This window comes from Ambystoma mexicanum, chromosome 9 (genome assembly GCF_040938575.1).
Source record: "Ambystoma mexicanum isolate Mex_15411 chromosome 9, UKY_AmexF1_1, whole genome shotgun sequence".
NCBI lineage: Eukaryota > Metazoa > Chordata > Amphibia > Caudata > Ambystomatidae > Ambystoma > Ambystoma mexicanum.
The window spans coordinates 1,258,296,027-1,258,317,329 of NC_090931.1; the positions used below are offsets into that span (position 1 = coordinate 1,258,296,027).

General features: G+C 47.3%; 1 protein-coding gene across 2 annotated transcripts in view; it reads left to right on the forward strand.

Annotated features, from left to right (window-relative positions):
• Positions 1–13,562, forward strand: part of DDX18 (DEAD-box helicase 18) — a 199,173-nt gene extending 185,611 nt beyond the window's left edge. The window contains exons 13-14 of one of the 2 annotated variants that reach the window (XM_069616589.1): positions 7,601–7,778; positions 12,628–13,562. In XM_069616589.1, the coding sequence (XP_069472690.1) occupies positions 7,601–7,778; positions 12,628–12,773 (324 nt within the window). In that variant the 3' untranslated portion in view covers positions 12,774–13,562. The remainder of the gene's footprint in view (positions 1–7,600; positions 7,779–12,627) is intronic. The other variant, XM_069616590.1, reaches the window with a different exon arrangement.
• Positions 13,563–21,303: the final 7,741 nt, after the last annotated feature.

A 21,303-nucleotide genomic window follows, 5' to 3' on the forward strand; every position in this document is an offset into this window, starting at 1 on the left:
CCACGTGGTTTTGGCACCCAGGCCAGGCCCATACAGTCGGGAGAGCGGGGCCCAAGGGTTTGATTCTTTGTAGAATGCATTTCCTTCTGGCCCCCCGCACCCTCTTTTCCCATCTGGTCTTGCTGTAGCTTTTTACCTGAGCTATGGACAGGACTCATTTTTTAAGTTTTGCCCGTCCTGCCGTACCCATGGAAAGATAATCACAGAAAGTGTAACAAGTGTCTGGTTCGTGATCATGACGAGCGATCCTGCAAGTCTTGACAACTTTTACGCCCAAAGACGCGAAAAGATGGGCGGACGAAGCGGTGGGTGGCCTATGCCATGCAGCAGGTCGAGGGGTTCGCCCATCGGTGCAGGCGCCTCGAGTGACAAGGATTCAATCGGCAGCCTTGGCTCCGATGGGGAGGCCATGGACCTCTCTGCGGAGCCAGCAGTTTCCAAAATGTCCGTCCCCTGGCCCCAGCAGGCAGGCCACTGGTTCTGCTATGGGGAGACAACATCCTGCCGACAGGGGCACACCCGTACCACAAAAAGAAAAGCACACAACCCCACAGGCTTCCTCGACTGATTCGTCGAGAAAGCCACAAACGCCAACGGGCCCGTCAAACGGTTTGACGGCACCCACCGATCCCCATGATAGGCTGCACTCCCCGCAACAGTTCATACGGCATGCGTCCGGGCCTTCTAGCCATAAGGACGTCTGCACCAAACAACATCAGAGCGCTAAGGGTTTTGAAAATATGGGTCACAGCCCCTATCCAAGCCTGTGACTGACAAATCTCGGCCCTCTAGGGACCCCTGTCCTCCAGTAGCGCCCTTCACCACCCCCTCGAAACCCCCCCTCTGGTTCATCTCTATGGGCCAGAGATCGGTTTGAGGGTTCCATGGACAAATTTTCAAAGTTTGTTGACTTATCAGAGAAATGTATCCACCCAAGTAGACATAGGGTGGAGGATTCATGCCATACTCTTTCGAATGTACAACAGATTTCCAGTACTTTTCCCCAAGATGACGTTTTAGACCTCTCAGACCATGAAGAACTCTATGGGGACCCCTATGTTCAGGAGGAGACCAGTTTTGAGGAGACACCAGACCAGTGTCTGCACTGGGGTCAGGAACAGCCGGCAGAGGAAGCACCATGGCTTTCCCCCCAATATTACCCCAGATCAGGACGCCCTTTGTGTAGACTCCTCCCTCCTTGCCTCCTCAGACTAGCCTCACCCATTGACGACCAAATGGCCTTCAATGCAATCCTAAAGAGGGCTGCAGACCATTTTGAAATCACTCAAGAGGCGGTACAGGACTGTGCTAATTCCCTTCTATCTTAGAGACACCCAGCACTTTTACTGGACTTTAGACTTTAGGACTTTTAATTTTTATCCTGGAGAGAGTGAGGCCTTTTTCCCACTCTCGTGTGTTTTTCTGTGATTTTGAACTGTTTTTTGGTTATGAAGTCTGACAAACTCCATAGGCATTATCTTTTTACATTGGGTGTCACAGCACCTTCAGTGCAGTGGCACGGGGAAGTCTCAGATTTCCCAAAGGTTTAAATACCTTCTCTTGGTTAACTACTGTTTCTAAGAGAAGTGGAGTGAAATTTACTTTACTTGCATTGTAACGTTCTAGACCCAGCACACACTATCTTACAATAGGGTGCTGGAGGGGTTACTTAGTATCCCCTTTGTCTAGTTTCTCATGTAACATTTTTGATGTTACCCTTTCTACAATTAATGGTTGCTGGCAGTGGTTTACTTTTTGCGACCACCGAGTTTCTACCGCGGGCTGCAATTGTAGCTGCAGTAAAGCACCCATGGTGCCCATTTTGTCAAAATGGCACTGGTCATCTTTTTTCACCATTTCTACTAAATTAATAATAGTTTAATCAGGAAACTTTGTGTGTGAGTGTTTATTTGGATAACTGTCACTGTGAAACTGTTACAAAGCTACAGCTCACATTGACCCCTCTTGAGATAAGCCTGGCTGTTCAGTCACTCTACCAACTTGTGTAGTACATGCTTATACCTTAACTATTGCCAAGAGGACGAGGCTGGTGCGGTCTCCCACAGGGTACTGCATGCAATCTTGCCTAACGCATCTTAAAGTAGAAACCACCCACAAGTCAGGCGATAATTGCTTAACTCTATTAAGCGCCTCACACCCTCATTGTTGTCCCCCTTCTCTTACAAGAGCTGTCAACCCTAGAGTGGAAAAGCTTTTTCGCCCACAGACCCGCTGTACTTCCGGGCCATGCTTAACCGAGATTCCCCGATATATGGCATGTATAACGCGCCTATACACAAGTGTTTCAAGGCGCGACAAGGCAAGGGAGGGGGAACAGAGGGAAGACGGATAACGATCCTACTAGGCCAGGTGTCTTTCAGATCGTGCAAGTGAATGGGAGGGGGAAGTGGGAAAGTGCCTGGGGGGGGAGAGGGGACAGTGCAGTACATAAATAGAATAAATAACATTAAGTAAAAGTACGGCCAGCAGGTGGTAAGTGCAGATAACAGGTGTCAAGTGCTGGTAGTGGGACTGTAGGGCTACAGAAACAATCCCCAAGTGCAGGGTTTGCCAGGAAGGCAGTGCAGGTGTGCGACTGGCAGCGGAGGGGACCGGGGCCCGAGATCAGAAGGTGGCCAGGTAACCGTGCAGTTTCCGTCAGTCAGCAGGAGAGAGGAGGAGAAAAGGCAGAAGCGAAGTGGAAGGTTTTGAGGTGCTTCCGGAAATGGTTCTCAAGTTTCAGGGAGGCAGGGTGGCTGTTCCAGAGGGAGGCCCCAGCTGAGGAAAGAGATCTACCACCAACTCGTTGCTTGGAGAAGCGACTGACCCTGAGGGAGTTGGAGGCGGATGATCGCAGGGCTCTAGAAGGAAGATATTTAGGAAAAGAGATTTGAAGGTATTGAGTCCCCATGCCCCATAAGGCCTTGTGGACAATGCCTAGGGTTTTGAAGTTAATCCTTGCAACCACTGGGAGCCAGTGCAGAGATTTCAGTCCTGGAGAGATCCGATCCCTGGGCTTGAGGCCAAGGACAGTCCTGTTCAGGATGAGTTGCAGAGGGCAGAGAGTAGAGGCAGGCAGATTTAGAAAGAGGTTGTTGAAATAGTCCAGCCTAGAGAGAACCAGAGCACTGGAGACAGGGAGCTTCTGGGGGAAGGTGACTACTAGTCACTACTACCAGAAAGAGGGCAGTGGGCCGTTCTCAATGGCAAAGGGACCGCCAGAAAAGGACTGTAAAAAGTTGTATGCCCTCGTAAAGCGCATCACTACGTCAGCAGCATTTTCCACTAGAATTGCCAATAACACTACACTGCTTGCAAGTTGACGTACAATGGAACTTACTTCAGCAGGGCCTACAAGAAGTGCTGGAACCAGTAGGATCACGCCTGCTGGCGTTTGTATCAGAAGGGAGACTGGTCAACCAAAATATCCTGAATAATACCTTGGATGTGGCTGAAACAGCGGGCCGGGCCCTGGCCCAGGGTACCCTTCTAAAAAGGCATGCCTGGGTAAAAAATTCGGGATTTAAGCCTGAGACACAGGCATCCCTTATAAACAAACCAGTGAAGGACTGCAACTTGTTTGGGAAGGCAGTTGACGATGCCTTAGAAACAGCAAAGAAGGAGCATTTAGAGACTTAACAGTGAGGAGGTAACGCTCCCCGTTCCCTTCAAGGGAAATCCATCTCATGTCCCCCCCCCACAACCAGTATGGAACAGGGAGTGCACCATGGTCCTCTGGACGGGGCACCACAGCCACAGGTCCGTACCAACAGAGGTCAGCGAAGAGGCAAAGGCAGGGGTAGGTACTCCACCCCAAGAGGCTTCCTGGCCTCTGCTCTGCTCCCATGTCTCCCCAGTCGGGGGATGTTTAACATCTTTTCTCCACGCATGGGAGGGAGTCCAGTCAGACCAGTGGGTACACAAGACCATATCCCACGGTTATTGCATCGAGTTCCGCCGGCCACCTCAGTACCATCCACCAAGACAGACTCCTATTGCCTGCACACCTGCAGATTCTACTGGAAGAGGTGCAGATCCTTCAAGAAAACGGCACCATAGAAGTCGTCTCCGTTTATCGGGTAAACAAGGTATTTATTCAGTATACTTCCTTGTACCCAAAAAGGATTTCACCATGTGCCCTGTGTTAGACTTGCGCCCAGCGAACAAGTTTGTCAAACCACAAACGTTCAGAATGACAACACTGCAGGAAGTGATCCCTCTGTTAACGCAGGGGGATTACATGGCAACACTGGATATGAAAGATGCATACTTTCATATTTCAATGTTGCCAGCACACAGAGTACCTAAGGTTCATGATAGAGGACAAGCACTATCAGTTCAAAGTTCTCCCCTTCGGCATTGCCTCAGCCTCAAGGGTGTTTACAAAGGTACTGGCGGTAGTAGCGGCTCACCTGCTTAGGCAGTTCATTCCAGTCTATCCTTTCCTCGACGATTGGCTAATAATGGGGATTTGTACAGAGCATGTCTAGCAAATACCCAGAAGATGGTAGATCCGTTAATGATCGAGAAGAAGTCCAGCCTAGATCCCAGCCAAGTCGAGCAATTTCTGGGGGCTCTAATTCGGATCAAAGATGGGCTCGTCTTTCCCTCCAACAAGAGGGTTAAGAACATGCTGTTCCAGATCCCTCCCTATGTAGCCAATCACAAGATTACCGTACGCAAAGCCATGCGACTGTTGGGGATGATGGCCGCCTGCATTTATCTAGTCCCACACGTGCGCCTGTGCCCCATGAACGAGTGGCTCACGAGCCAGTGGTGTCAGGCCAGCGGACAATGGGACGATCTAGTGGTTGTCTCGGCAGCCCTCATTCAGTCTTTGCAGTGGTGGTCAAGGGAGAACCTCTTGCAGGGGAAAACCTTCACCACCCCTGCAGTAGAAGCCACTCACCACGGATGCATCAGACTGGGTGGGGGAGGGAGGGTCTCACCTCCTTCACCAGACAGCGCACAGTGTGTTGCCCCCGGCGGTAGCAAGCAATCGCATAAACCTGTTGGAACTGCTAGCAGTATTCAAGGCCCTAAAGGCATTCCAAACAGACCTCCAGGGGAAGACAGTACTAGTAGTACCACAGGCGGGTATTGGGCACTCGCTCTCCAGGGCTATCCAAACTGTCCCAGAACATTTGGAAGTGGGCTCTCAAACACAAGATGTTCCTCCTGTCACTACACATTCCAGGGGAACTCAATCTGCTGGCAGTCGTACTCCGCAGAGACTTCCCCCTGCCGTGGAGTACGAATGGCAGCTACACGAAAACATTCTATTCAACGTCTTCGCAGACTCGGGCTTCCCAGAGATCGACTTGTTCGCAATTCTGTAGAACACGCAATGCCAGATTATGCCTCCAGGTACCTGCAAAACCACTCCAAGGGGAACGGTCTTTGAATAACATGGTCAGGGAAATTTGTTTACGCACCTTCCCACACCCCATTCGCGATGATTCTGGTGACCCCGATGTGGGCCCGCGAGCCCTTGTTCTCTCACTTGATGCCAATGTCTGTCGCTCCCACAAAAAAGCAGCCATGCCCGTACAACATGCTGTCGCAAGACAGGGGGGGAGACTCTGCATCCATGCCTGCAAACTCTCAAATTAGCTTGGCTCCTGAGGTCATAGTTCAGACACCTCCACCTTCCTCAGAGATGCATTGACATACTTGGAGAAGCAAGAAAGCCTAACCGCAGATATTGCTACTCCAATAAATGGAAACTCTTCGTTGGTGCAATTCCAAGAGCATCAATCCTATAGACTGCTCACCAACACATTGTCTTACACCTGACTCACCTACTTAACTCAGGTCTGCTTTTTAATTCCCTGAAGGTCCACCTACCTGCACTTTCAGCTTATACTACGTCCCAGATAAAAGGTGAGGTGTCTGGTGAAAGATCCCAGAGATCAAGGCTTTTATGGAAGGGGTTAAAAGACTTCATCCCCCTATTTCAAACGTAGCTCCCAGATGGATGGGACCTAAATGTGGTATTAACTAGACTAATGGGATCTCCCTTTGAACCCATGCATAAGGCTAGCCTTAAAGCACTCGCTTACAAGACTGCCTTCCTAGTGGCAGTCACTTCAATAAGAAGAGTTAGTGAACTACAGGCATTTTCAGTTCAAGGCCCATGTGTCAATTCACACAGACAAGGTGGTTCTGCGCACTCACCCACGGTATGCACCTAAATTAATTTCAAAGTTCCATGTGAACCAGTCAATAAAACTACCCACATTCTTCCAGAACCCCACAAACGTGTCAGAAAAAAGCATACACACACTTGATGTGCGCAAGGCAGTCATATATTATCTGGAAAAGACTAAACCACTAAGGAAAACAAACAGGTTTTTCTTTTCTGTGGCGGCTGGTAGAGAATGGGACCCTGTCTCTCAATCAGCCATCTCAAAGTGGATTGTAAATTGCATCACGTTCTGCTACACTTGCCAAGAGAGATCTGCCCTTCAAGCCTCTGGCACACTACTTGGGGCACTGGGGCTTCCATAGCATTCTTTGCAAATGTTCCTCTCGAGTCAATTTGCAAAGCGGCAACCTGGAGTTCTGTAAACACCTTTACAAAACACTACTGCCTAGATACTCAGTCTAGGTCTGATTCCTTCTCACATCCCACCACCAACTCTGGGTACTGCTCGATAGTCTATGCACAGCATGTGATTCTGATTGTATCTGCTTAGATTGTCATGCGCCCACTCTTCCTCCCCGCTTGGATTTAAGGAACATAGACATCTTACTACTATTTTCTCTCTATCTACTCCCTCACGATAGTCATAAGGCTCCCTCACGGTAGAAAAAAACACAACCAGAGGGACCTCTATGTGTGAGGTATTTTGAGTACACTGCACGTCACATTGGGGATAGTGTTACAAGCATGCCCATGTCGACGTCCCTTTCGATCCAGATGCAGTACTCTAAGATTACCACTAGAAGTCGAACTATATGCACAGCATCTGAATCTAAGCAGATACAATCATTAGAAATGCGATTATGGTAAGTAATGCAGGATATATACACATTTAAAAATGAAGTGTTGGTGTTCTTAGTACAGCACAGCAAGTTGAATGTGTATGTACTAATAGTAAATGTAGGTATTACTTACCTGTGGCTTTTCATTAAGTTTATTTGCAGCCTAACCAAATAACAGCATTTTTACACATTCTGCATAACTTGTATTAATAGTGCCCTGTGCATGCTTAACCGAACCCTTCACTACTCTCCAGTCCTCCTAATTGGGAGCCTTAATGCTCATCCACACTACCCATAGACAGTTTGGCTAGATATTTGTTTGTCCTGTTCATCAGAATAGGGTGTCCTCTCACTCTGGGTTGATTCTGAAAATCCACCATAGCATTTCCTAAAGTCATCTTCTGCCACAACGTATCGATGATTTTTTTAATTGTAGTTTGTTTTATGTATCTTGTATTGAGCCATTGTTTTATAAATTCATATAGTGAAGCATATTTCTTTAAACTCATTCCCTTTTTATATGGTACACTTTGTTCTAATACACAATAATAGAGCTGCCTTAGTGTGCTTTCTTGAATTTTCCAAAAGCGTAATCGGTTTGTTTATATTTTAGATGGAAAAACTGATAGAGAAGAACTATTACCTGCATAAATCCGCCCAGGAAGCGTACAAGGCATATATTCGAGCCTATGACTCCCATTCCTTGAAACAGATCTACAATGTGAACACCCTGGACCTACCAAAAGTGTCTCTTTCGTTTGGTTTCAAAGTGCCTCCATTTGTTGATCTCAGTATCCTTTTCTCAATGTTCCTAGCAAAGTAGGAGGTTCGATTGTGTACTGTTTTTCTTTGCTTTATTTTTAGGAGAAATGTCTAGTTGATTGTACAAAGGTGCATCACATTTTGCTGTTCTGTCCTATAATATGTTAAAAGGTTACTTACAGGAGTCGCTCTAATATAGCAACATAATGGATACCTCCCAGTCTGGATACAAGGTTGGTGTCCTTTTTTAGGCTACCTTATCTGCATTTAAGGGCACACATTGAAGGAGACTTCATGGGAGAAAAGGAGCTTCCCTAGTGGTGTCAGACACCTCATCTGCTTTTTTTTTTCTATTTGCCCATAGTCTACACTCTTCTTTCAAATGCAAAGCAAGGTAAACTTGCTTTAAATTGACTTACATTTTTTTAATGCAATGCTTGAAGAGTAATAATTGGTCCTTTTTTTTAACGCAACAGTTAATCAGTTTTTAAGGAGCCCTACTGTCCGTTATGCTGGTGGCAATTTCAGTTTGGCTAATGGCAGGTTTACCGACTCTAGTGTTCAGCAATTTCCAGTCCCACATGAGATGCTCAGTGGAGATGAATGGTGGTAATTGGCAAGGTATCCCCTCCGTATTTGTGGTTCCTAGCTTACAATGCAAGTCATTCATTCATCTAATTGAAATTTGCCAGCTAAGTGTTTATTCAGATGTTCACACCAAACATAATCTTTTCAGGTCTGTTTTGCTCAACCACTATCTCCATTTGAATCCACACAGGCAGTTGTGATGCGATTCTCCATGGATTGGGAGAGGGCATTCATCCAATTGGGTGTCTGGGAACTTGGGTGGAAACTGCTAGTATGCATCTGTGCTTGAACAGCCACAATCCCCTCTGCACCACCTGCCTACCATTACCTACCTGTTCGCTTTGGGTGAGGGAGGGGGTTTGGCCCTTTTCTTCCGGCGAGGCTTTCTTGCCATTCACACCACTATGGAACTAGAAAAGGGATTATGCTTCCCGCCCCCCAAGATTGGGTACAGGCAAGACACTTTTAGACTTTTCGCCCGCCTCTACCAAGCCCGGAGCGAGCTCCTGAGTGTGTTCTGCAGCGTACAGTTGCAGCAACCGCACTGAGCTCCCACCATAGGTTCTAATAGAGGGGGTAGTCTATAGAAATGTACTTGCCGGCGCAGTTGGCATCGTAAACTTTTTCACCCAACAGTCCTGCATCTTGCTGTCTGCTCGTTCAATGGTCCACCAACGGGGTACCCAAGAAGAGCAGTGTCCATAGGCCTCGGGGCTTGGACCCTGTCCTGACAAAGAAAACTGCCTACGCACCCACATCTAGAATTACTGTGATGGTTTCTTCTGCACTAAGCACATCAGGACAGAGCGGAGTCAATCTTTTTACTGCTACCTTCGAATTCAAACCCAGTATTCGCCAGTCCCCAGGAGCAGATCTATTTAAACCATTCAAACACACTACAATAAGGGTGAACTGGATTCCCGTTGGTCTCAAACTCTTCAGACCAACGCATCAGCAGTGTGACAAGAATGAAGCCCCTCACGATCCAACTGGGGATTCGATTTTCGGGGAGCTGGACCTTATTGATCTTGTTGCCAACCTCAGATGTGCGTGTCCTTGAAATGCACCCGAAACCTGTATATTGCCTGAGCGTCCCAGTACGACCACTCGAACGCAGCCTTTCTTGATGCCTTGGGGCTCCCCCACTCCCCTTCTAGACAGGCCTAACCGTATAACTTTACAGATATTTTGGACAGGGGACCAAAAAGAGTCTGGCCTTCGTTAACCAGTCAGTCGCTCACTCAATAGTGATTACAGTGATCTCCTTGTTCAGCAGCCATAGTCACAGAAACCTAGAACGAAAATGTATACTTGCATCGATGCCCGACCTGCCTCTCCGGTTCTTTGTCATTATTTTGATTTTTGTAGGTTGCCTAACCAAAAAAACGATTTTTTTCCACACGATTTTAGGGGGTCTACAAAAATGGAAATAATCACATTTCTTCACCCCTCTCTCCTGCCCACCCGCTCTTCCCGGTTTTACTTCAAATCAGGGGGTTTCACCCCCACAAACTCCATCAGCTCCCCACCACTTACCAACACCCCCCAACCACAAAACGCACACAAACTCGCATGCACATACTGCCAACGCACACGTACCGTTCTTCCTCTTGGCCACTTCCGGGTCCTGCCGTGCCTGACAGCCCCTGTGCGCACTCGTACCTTTTGTAGTAATATGGGCTGCGGGAAGGCTATACCCTAGATGGTTGTGAATGTGATTAAGTAGTGACCCAAACAGCAAAGGATCACAGTCTAAAATGAAAGGAATGTCCGAAGGGAACCGCACTCCCGCGGGCCAAAAACAATCTCCAAGATAAAGACAAAAAGACTCACATGAGTAGATGCGAGTTTTTGATTGTATAACAAAGGGGACAGCAACAAACGGACAGAGGCAGGACGCCATGGGTTAAGACGTGCAACACAACGCGTTTCGCGCTACACTGAGCGCTTGATCATGTGTGGGGAAATGGATTAACACAACATAAATATCGTAAAATGTAGCCCTACAACACTTTCGCCCACTCTCCCATCAGACTCTGTCACAAAGCAGTGAGCTTGGCAGCCATGTTAGCATGGAAGATCGTGCTGCTGTCCGGCCAGCCCAAAAGGAAGGGACAGGGACAACAGAGAAAGTCAAGTGCGCATACAATGCTTGAACTGTGTAAAAACAGCGTAGAAAACACATTCTATAAAAATCATAGATGTCCAAAATTGATGACATGAAGGGGACAGAAACCTGTCACATTGACATTCGTGGAGCAATGGCATAAATGTAATTACAGTAATACATCAGACACAGTAAAAGCATGCAAGGTGTAATACACGCAGGCTGTCTAGCAGCGATGACATGGTGAATAAGGTATACACATTCTGATAAACAAAAGGAATTGCCGGTGTCAGAGATATCGAACAGTAAGGACATCCTAGTATTCATAGCCGTGACAGATGGGCCAAAGTACAACAACATAATAGATCACAGATCCCGGAAGTGAGGATGTGACCTAAGGTGCAGGTGCATGAATGGAGATGGCATCACCTCCAATCAGGGCATTGAAATAACGACCTAAAGTGCAAATGCATAATTGGAATAGTCAACACCTGGGAACAAGGCATATAGAATCAGTGAGTCCAAGCATATTAGTAATAATAACCTTGATCAGTAGGCTGAAATGTAGTTGCATCGAGTCATCGGACACCAAAATTAAGGTGTTACAATCTAGAGACATAGTTGGAGCTATAGTACCAATTCAGTACTGAAATACTGGTATATCCCTAATACATAAAATAAAGTGCAAATGGAGTCCGGCTTGTTGATGCCATGAATAATGCATATACTTTTAAAGACCCCATCTGCAATAATGGCTAAATGGAAAACACTATTGACAATTCAACACTATTCAAAACCCACAGCTGTGGAAGGAACATGGAATAGGCAATAGCTACTGAGATGCATCTCTCTGGTAATAAGAAAAGGGTGAAAAGCAAATCAACAGCCACAGCGTTCTTTTGAAAGGATGGTTCTGTGGATGAAAAATGTGCATAAGTCTCAAAATGGACATGGGTTATGTAGTTTGTGTGCAGTGGTGCATATCTTCAATGCATTACTTTGGATACCTAGTTTCTTCCGGGTATTCTGTTTGTCTGAAAGCCTCCTGATCGTCCCTCTCTGGGATAGTGCCATCCTCAGACCCGGTCCTGAGGGAGGAGTTCCAGATCCTGCTTCAAAAGGTGGTGGCAGAATCAGTTCTCGAAATGGATCATGTAAAGGGGTGGTACTCTTCCGATTTGCTTGGTGCCCAAAAAATTGGGTTTGCATCCCATTTTGGACTTCAATCACCCCAACAAATTTCTGAGGAAGGAGAAGTTCAAGATGGTGATGCTGGTCCAGATTCTACAAACCCTGGAGATACACGACTGGTTGGCGTCCTTCGACCTCTAGGACTGTTACTTCCATGTGCCTATACATCAATACCACCGGAAGTTCCTGAGGTTCGTGATGGGCAATGTGCGTTATAATTTTCATGTGCACCCTTTTGGGCTCAGCCCCTCCCCGAGGGTCTTCATCAAACTGCCAGTGGTGGGGGTTAAGCTCAGATGGGGGGCGGGGGTGGAGTGTATCCAGTCTTGTCCTACCTGAAAGAATGGTGATTAAGGCCAGGTCTCGCAGCATGCAGATTCCTATGTAGACTGCACTTGCCACCTGCCTCACACCTTGGGCTTCTCTGTGCTTCTAGCAGTCTCTCGGGTGACCCCCTCCCAGACTCTGCTTTTCATCGGAGCGGTGTTGGAAGTCTCACTCTGGGAAGGGACATTCTGAAACTTGTGTTGTAAAATTTTTCAGGTTTTTTTAACGTATTTGTCAACTTGGGACACGGCTATTGAAACATTAAATACATGTGTTGTGTTGCCCTTGCATTGTTTTCATATAGGAATTGTTTTTGTCTAAATTATATATCTTTTTTGAAAGCCTATGTTTGGGGTCTATAAGGGAGATGATCCACCGATGCCAGCTAACTCGTAGATAAGATAGTCACTTAAAAGCTTTCACCTGGGACTTTAAAGGCCAGGTTGCCGATTTGATTTGAGTATTTGTATAGTGCACTGCACGAACTGAAGCGTATTTAGGCGCAGACGTAAAAAGCCGTAAATCCAAATGGAGCATGAAAGAGCTTAAGTCCATGGTTCCGGTAGGAACCCGACCCCAGAACTACTTTGAATTGGTATGTTTAACGTTTTTAAAGGTCTGCTGCATTGTCGTTCCATTTACTTTCTTTAACACAAACTTTTCAGACGTACATAGCAGCAAGGGGAAGAAAATGCAAAAACGAGGTGGTGGTGGAGGTTTTGGGTACCAGAAGTCGAAGAATGTTCATAAATCAAAGATCTTCAAACACATCAATAAGAGCACGTCCGACAGAAGGCAGTTTACTCGTTGATGGAGCTCGTGCTGACCGACACTTTGTACACAGAACTTTGAGACAAAACTCGTTATACACATTCTGGTTCCTTTCTACGTCATCCTAAAAAATATCTGAGCTTTTTCATCAACTGGAAAACGGGTATTCCTGCAAAGTAAAACCTCTTTGAATTACGTCAATCTGGCGTGTACAGGAATGATTTCCATCCTGCAATGTTCAAACCCAACTAAAAGCCCTGAAGAGCGAAGATGCATGTGCAAAGCGGACACGTCCTCTCTTCACTGAACCGGCACCATTGTCAGAGATGCCATTCTGTTTACTTTGTGCTTTCACGAGCAATTGAGGACATTCTCCTGACTCTGAGAAGCTGTGACTCCATCTTATGCTTGGCTCTTTCGAAATGACACTTGGGCCAACAGTGTCGATTTGTGTAAATGAGTAATCTTGCAGCGGTTTTCTCCCCAGAGTTCGCATTAGCGATTTTAATATCTTAATCGGAATCACGTCATTTTAATATTGATGAAATGTATTAGAAAAAACCTAATTCACATACTAGCGAATGTGTAATCCTCTGCAGGCTTACTGCAAAGTATTTGAACACCCGTGTTCAAGAAATTGTAAAAAGAAGCTTACGTTAATAAAGAAAACTGTTAACTGTAGTATGTTCAGATATTACGGTGCATTTTCGAACATATGGCACCTGGCAAAATCCGTGTCTTAACCCATTGATAGCCATGTGAATTACTGATCTGTGGTGCTTGAATCTGGCGGCCTTCTTGCTGAAATAAAATCCTCCACCGTGTTTCATTTCCTGGCTAAACCCGTTCTTTAATTTCTCCAGTTGAAACCTCTCGCATCGTCCACAGGAAGACCATTTTCTGTAAAATAGTGTATACATTTTTGGCATTTAGTTTAAAAAAAGTCTCATTTTGCGGTCCCTGCATATCAATATTCTAGTGCTATTTGGTTGATTTTTTTTAAAAATGCAAACCCGAACTAAATGTGTGGGGTTTTCACATTTAAATCTGTTAACGGGACGTGGTCCCGGAACCGTCGTTGTTGTCAACGTCAACAAAATATGTATTTCCTAACTTATAAAATATGATGCCCCCGGGCTGCCTTGCGCACTTTATAAATGCAAATAAATTAAATAAGATCTGATGTAAAAGTTGGGTATTTGTGTAATGTCCATACAGTTAAACGGCCACTAGAGGGAGCTGTATGTCTAAATACTTGGGGTTAGCATCTAAAATTCAACAAGTTCTTGGAGCATTTGAAATTAGAATCTCAATGGTTAGCAAACCAGAGTTGACGCCACGAAAATCTATTTATACTGAGATTCACACTATAGACGGCAGGCGGGTTCGTTCTGGGGGACATTGTCAGAAGGGCCAGCCTGATGGGTTACTGCGGGTCTCCGATCTTGGCCACTGGTGGCCTATTTACTGACTTTTTGCACTGTTCATCTGGTAGTTTGAAACAATGTTACTACTTTCATACTCTGGTTTAAAATGTGCAAACTTTCCCATAAATATTACGAGAAAATGCTTCTCAAGCATACTAATCAGTTTGTCATTCTGATTCGTGCATGTCAGCCACAATTCTTTGTGCCTGCAATTGTGTTGTTCCACTCGGACACTAGCAACAAGAAATATTGAATGTTTTCATTGAACATGGTTCGGAAAACAACCTTTCACGGAATGACCTAAATATTTTGTGACCTGAGCTGTTGGAACCTCACCATCGTCCTGGTTCAGACAGATTGGCTCATTTCCCAGTGGTTTCTCGGGTCTAGTGACCCTCTGCTAGCACCTGCCCACACTTTCAGCGGAGCATAGCAGGTGAGTGGGGCTCCTAGAGCGACCCCATTTTGTTTATAACTTGCCCAAAAAGGGCATCCAGGCCCTGTGTGCCTCCGTTGCAGGCCGGCACCTTCTTCCTGCTTCTCGGTCCCTCCTCCCGCCTCACAGGCCCTCCCACCTACGTGATTGGCTAATTTGCCCCGTGGTTTCTCGACCACCCACCCTTGACTAGCTGCTTCATCCGGTGAGTGTTGCCAGATATTTGTGGGTAATTTAGGTTGATTTTGCTACCCTAGCGCTGCCTATTTTGATTTTGCAAAAAATCCCCTTGCTTCTAGGCCCCTACTTCCCTCCCGCAGCCCTCGCTCCCTCTCGTATTCCTGATTCTCCAACTCCCGCCTCCCGACCCGCCCACCGTGCCCCGATTTGGCCCTTGGGCCATGTTACCAGGCCATTACAGACCTTCCCTGGGCAGCCCTTTGCCGGCAGCCCCAGTGGCTAAGGACCACGAGGCAAAGGACGGCTCCTACAAAGGTGGCTCCAGATCGTATCTGCAGGAGAAGCAGGAAGCCAGCACCCACCGAAAAGTGTGACAAGGGTGGGGACTGAAGCAATTACTTCACGCCAGACAACCCTACCACTCAAACCTACAAGCCCTACTGTCGTAAATTCTTGCATCTAGACTGTACTCCCACCATCACTGAGCACGCCTGTTTTGTTCAACTGAGCTGAATCTCGCATCTAGATTGTCTGCACAAACCTCACAAATTCAGAAAGTGTGACTAATAGCGTAAGTGTGGTCTAGCTGAATTTAGAAAGTGTCCCTAACTATGGTATATCTGAACTTCGAAAGTGGGAATAATATGATCCTGTGGTATAGTTGAACTTGGAAACGGTGAATAATCTCACCCTATGGTATAGTTGAACTTAGAAAGTGCAAATAATATCCTGTGGTATATTTGATCTTTGAAAGTGTGATTAATATCATCCTGTGCTACAGCCGAATTAGAAAGTGTGCGTAACTGTGGTACAGGTACACTTAAAAAGTGTGAATAATATCCTGTGGTATAGTTGAACTTGGAAAGTGAACAGAATCATCCCATGCCAACTGTAGCATATTCCAAACGTAGCCACGCCATGAGTCCACCCGGCCCACCAAAGTCTGCCAAAAGACCCATGCGTGCCCGCCTCCTTTCCCCCTCGCCCTACTTCCCTTCCCCCTCCGTCTACTGTCCTTCCCCCCCCCCCCCATCCGCAAACCATCCCGCCCTCCACCACTTCCATCGTGCTGAGCAGGTGAGCGCTCCATAGCAGAAGACCCTCTGGGCCTTTCTGGGCATCTTATTTGCTTTTCCGTTATCCTGGAAGCAGGCGAGTGCTGACCTCTGCGCTGCCCCATTGTGCGCTTTATTAAAAAAAAAAAAAAAAAACCCGGGGACTCCAGGCCTCGTGTGCACGCATCCCCTTGCAGCGTCTCCTGTTCCTGCTTCCCCTCTCCCTCCCGACCCGCCCATCCCTTCTCCGATTGGGCCCGAGCCCTTCATCACTGGTCTTCCCAGGGCAGCCCTCTGGCTAAGGGCCTAAGGACCAGGGTGGCTCCCACATTGGCGGTTCCCAGATGTGTCTGCAGGTGTCAGCAGGGGAAGCCAATGAAGCCACCAGACACCGACCAAACTAAGTGCTGGCATGGGTTGGGGGTAGAGCAATAAATTACCTTTCAATGGCCTAGACTGCTACAGACCTACACCATGCATTATTAGAAAGATAAGTGACCACCAGCCTAAACCTACTCATGGCTGGACAGCTAACACTGCCTGCAGTATAATGTTATTGTCATGAGCACTGCTCCCGAAAAGCCAAGTCAAACCCAGCATCCCTGGAAGCAGGCTCACGACCCTCGTCCCCGGCTCCAGCAAACCCCTATTGGGGCCCTTTGGACCATGTCCTGGCGCCTCTGGCGCCAGGCTCATAAGGAACCTCAGTCCTGGCGCCAGGGGCGCCGGGCTCATAATTCTTGCAAAGGTGCTTGGGTGGACCTACCTGTAGCAGACCATGCTGCATACTCACCTTTGCAAATGCTGGCAGGATGAAGTCCCCAGCCTTCTGCTGGGAGGAACTATTCCCTGAACTGGGACTACTTTCTTACCTGGGTGGGGCTGGTGCCACTCCTTAGCTCTGGAACACAGGAACTCTTTTACCTGGGCGAGGCTGAGGAAGAAGACACCCAATCACTCCAACACTATTTAAACCACACCCGATTGGGAAAATGTGCTTCGCGTTATTCTGCATCTGCAGCAGGACGCTCACCGAGTCAGCTCCAGCATTCCAGTGACATCTCCAGCTTCAGCTCAGCAACCTGTGGAAGAAAGACACGAGAACTATACTTACCATCCAGGAATCCAGACACCGGCAGAACCTGCAAGCAAAAGAAACATAAGGTTAGCAAGTTGCAATACGTTCGCAGCCGCGCTCGCTTACCTGATCCATCTGTGCTTTCACGGATTCTTCGCGGCCTTCTCTTCAGCAGCCTAACGGCACCTGTAAAGACAAAGAACATTGTTAGGTAGGAATCGGGTGAAGGCGGCCGCATTTACTTTTCTTACCTGCTTTTGTGTGCGTATTACGATCTCTTCAACCGCAGCAGCCTGGCACCTAAAAACAAGAAAAGACATTATTTAAGTGCCATTAAAGACTGCAAGAAAGCCTAACACTTACGTGTTTCCCCACGTGCATCCGCGACTGGGAAAACGCCCGCAAGGTCCCGACACCTGCAAATAAGAAAAGAACATTGTTAGAGGTGCTATAATAAGGTCACAGATCATTATACTCACGTACTTCACATGTGCAACGGCAACGGACGAACAACGCCCGCAACATTTCAAGACCTGAAAACAGAAAACAAGGGACATTATTGAGGTGTCATTGAAATTCCCATACCTACGTACAACCGCACGTGTCGCGCTCTGTGACCACGCCCTCAGCATCCAGGCACCTGAAAAAGACAATGCAAAGACTTCATTAAAGGTGCCCATCTCTTCAAGACTATAAACTCTTTGTACCTACTGGCATCTGCTCGTGCAGTAACGGCGGCATCACCTTTTGGCATCTCAGCACCTGTGCCACTTCTAAGGCCACAAAAGACTTTGAGGGTCTCCAGTGACGTAACTGGAACCCACGCACCCCTGCATAAGTCGCAGGATGGAGAGCCCAGCATTTATACGCCTAAGGTGAGAGCTCACCAGGACATTGGACTTTCGGAGAGTTGGCGATTAGTGAGGAGGAAGTCCAGCCAAACGGTCATTAACCCTTTTTTCTTCCGCCTGTAGAAACCTTACCCTGCAAGCCAGACGGTCAATAAGAGGAAGCCCAGTCCAGAGAGTCATCCGAGCTCTACGCTTCTCAATTGAAGAGACTATAACAGTTCAGCCGGGACCAGCGCCTCCGTGGGAATCAGGTGAGCGTTACAGAACGCAAAGCCCTCCAATAACCTCCTACCCAGGCGCTATGGAAACTTCCGACACTGATCAACTGGCCCAGTTACTAGGGGAATTAAGAGCTGAAGTACATGCTGCCCGCCAGGAAACGAATGCCCTGAGGAGGGAATTGATTCGCCAGACAGTTATTACAAACACAAGCGGGGCTAAACCCTCTACCTAATTCAGGAGGGACCTATACCCCGGCGGCTTCAGCCAATCCTGTTCAAATCAATCTGCCCGGAAATGTGCCTTTGGCTCCGCCCGAACGCTTCTCTGGTGACCCTAAGAGGTTTGCGGTGTTCATAAATCAGTGCCGATTGCACTTACTTTGTAGACCAGCTGCTTTTCCGACTGATCAGACTAAAGTAGCCTTTGTGCTTTCGTATCTTAGCGGCAGCGCCGCTGATTGGTCGATCCCTCTGGTTACAGAGGATGACCGATTCTTCGCAATTTCCAGGCCTTCCAGGCCAATATGGAAAGACTTTTCGCAAGACATTCCCAGTGGCAGGCCCTGGACAACGAACTCCTTTCCCTACGGCAGGGCGATCAGGATCTTCTGGCTTATATTGCGTCATTTAACAGACTAATCGTTGAAACCAGATGGCCCTAGGACAAGAGGATCACGCTTTTCCACAGGGGTTTGCATGGCGAACTCAAAGACGTCCTAGCCCAGGTCGTGAATCCCCCTCAAGATTGTTCAGAGTACATTGATTTAGTGGTCCAATTGGATCACAGACTACAAAACAGAAAGGCAGACCGCTCCAGGTTTGAAACTCTAGTATTCTCTAAGCCACTAACTCACACCAAAGGAGTTGAAGCCGTAGAACCTATGCAAATAGGGGTCGTAAAGGGTCCCCTAACCCAGAAAGAACGCGACAGGAGACGACAATTGCAGCTATGTCTCTATTGTGGAAATTCAGGACATTTCATCCGAGATTGCCCGGTGAAACCTCCGAAGAAGACAGTGGGAGCTTCTGATAAGAATTCCGAAAAGCCCGAGCCGGGAAACAACCTCGCCCGACAAGTGTAGAGGTCCGCTTGCCGAGCGTAAAAAACAGTTCTTTGACCTTGCACTTCATAATGTCAATGATCCTCATAAATCCAGAACGACCGGATCGTTTGCATGCCATTAAAGCATACATTGATAGCGGAGCGATTGGAAATTATGTAGACCGCGAGATGGCTTCCAGGATGAACCTACCCCTTTGTCCTAAGGTAATTAAAGACGTCATTACCACAGTGGATGGTACGGAAATAGCCTCCGGACCGGTAACCCATACCACCATAGAAGTGACGTTATTAGGCCAAGATGGACATCGGGAGGTAATCGTGTTCGATGTGATCAAGGCCCCTCAGTTCCAAAATATTTCTGGGGATCCCTTGGTTGGAGAAACACAATCCTCAAATTGATTGAGGAGCAAAGACGATACAGTTCCCAGAGTGTGCACCTACTTGTTATCCTCGACCCAGTATTGGCCTAGCGGTAGCAACATCCGAAGGACTGCAATTGCCTCCAGAGTATCAAGAATTCCAAGATGTCTTTCAGAAGGAACAGGCTAATACCCTGCCTCCCCACAGATGTTACGACTGTCAAATAGACCTGATACCCGGAGCCACTCCCCCTTGTAGTAGAATTTACGCCCTTACCGAGCCTGAAAATCTTCATTTGCGACAGTATCTGGACCAGTACCTGGCCAATGGATTTATCCGCCCATCAAAGTCTCCTGCATCCTTGGCTCTGTTCTTCGTACCTAAAAAAGGTGACCTTAGAACCTGTATTGATTATCGTGCCCTGAACCAGATAACGGTAAAGAACAGATACCCCCTACCCCTGATTCCGGAACTCATTGACCAAGTTAAGAACGCCTGCATTTATACAAAGCTAGATCTCCGGGGAGCCTACCACTTGGTACGGATTAAAGAAGGTGACGAATGGAAGACGGCATTTCGCACCAAGTATGGACTATTTGAGTACCTAGTGATGCCCTTCGGACTATGCAATGCACCAGCCGCTTTTCAGTATTTTATGAATGATGTCCTCAGAGAACTCATAGATGTTTGCGTAGTCGTCTACATAGATGACATCCTTGTGTACTGATCTTCAGAAGCAGATCATCGGAAACATGTTAGAGCCGTCCTTGAAAAACTCTGCCAACATAAGCTTTTTGCTAAGCTCGAAAAATGTGTTTTTCATGTCACGGAGGTCGAATTTCTAGGCTTTATTCTGACACCCAAAGGAGTCCACATGGACTCGAGAAAGGTGGACGCTGGCCATCACCTACTTCCGTGAAAGGTGTCCAAAGCATGTTAGGTTTCGCCAACTTTTACTGCAGGTTTATTCCAGAGTTTTCACGAGTGGTGCAGCCCATCACCTCCCTCTTAAGAAAAAACAAACGTTTCGAGTGGTCAACAGAAGCAGAACAGGCCTTTCAAGAGCTAAACGCCAAGTTCACCTCAGCACCCATACTGAAACACCCACGCCCAGACCTCCCTTACATCGTTGAGACCGACGCCTCCAGCTTAGCAATGGGGGCGGTTCTATCACAGAGAGATCCGGAAACTAACCAATTGCACCCCGTGGCATTCTGGTCTCGCAAGTTCTCGGCGCCTGAAATTAACTACACCATCACAGATGAAGAGCTTTTAGCAATTAAGTCCGCTTTCAAGGCCTGGCGGCACTATCTCCTTGGAGCCAAACATACTGTCACGGTAATCACCGATCATCGAAACCTACAATACCTGAAAACCGCCAAAGCGCAGTCCTCCAGACAGCTTCGCTGGGCACTTTTCTTTGCCGAATTTGACTTTGTAATTACTTATCGCCCCGGCAACAAAAATGGCAAAGCGGATGCCCTTTCCCGGATTGGAATGGGAGATAATATTGTCAATCCTGAACCTGTGCCAATAATTCCAGAACAGAGAATCCTGGGCCTGATTTCTTCACAATCCATCGAAGATATCGAAGCAAAAGTTAAACAACTTGTGACCCTTTCGGACTTACAAAACTGGCAACTGAAGGGAAAGGACTTAATAAAAAAAGACCTGCCTTATTTTCAGGGACGACTATTCCTACCACATGCCGATTTACAAAAACAGGTAATCTCTTGCTACCATGATTCCTTGATGGAGGGCCACCCAGGCATTGCCAAAACCTCGGAAAAAGTCAAGAGACACTTCTGGTGGCTGTCATGGAGAAAAGAGATGAAGGAGTTTGTGATGTCCTGTGGTGTGTGTGCCCAAAACAAAGGTCAGAAGGAAAGACCAGCGGGT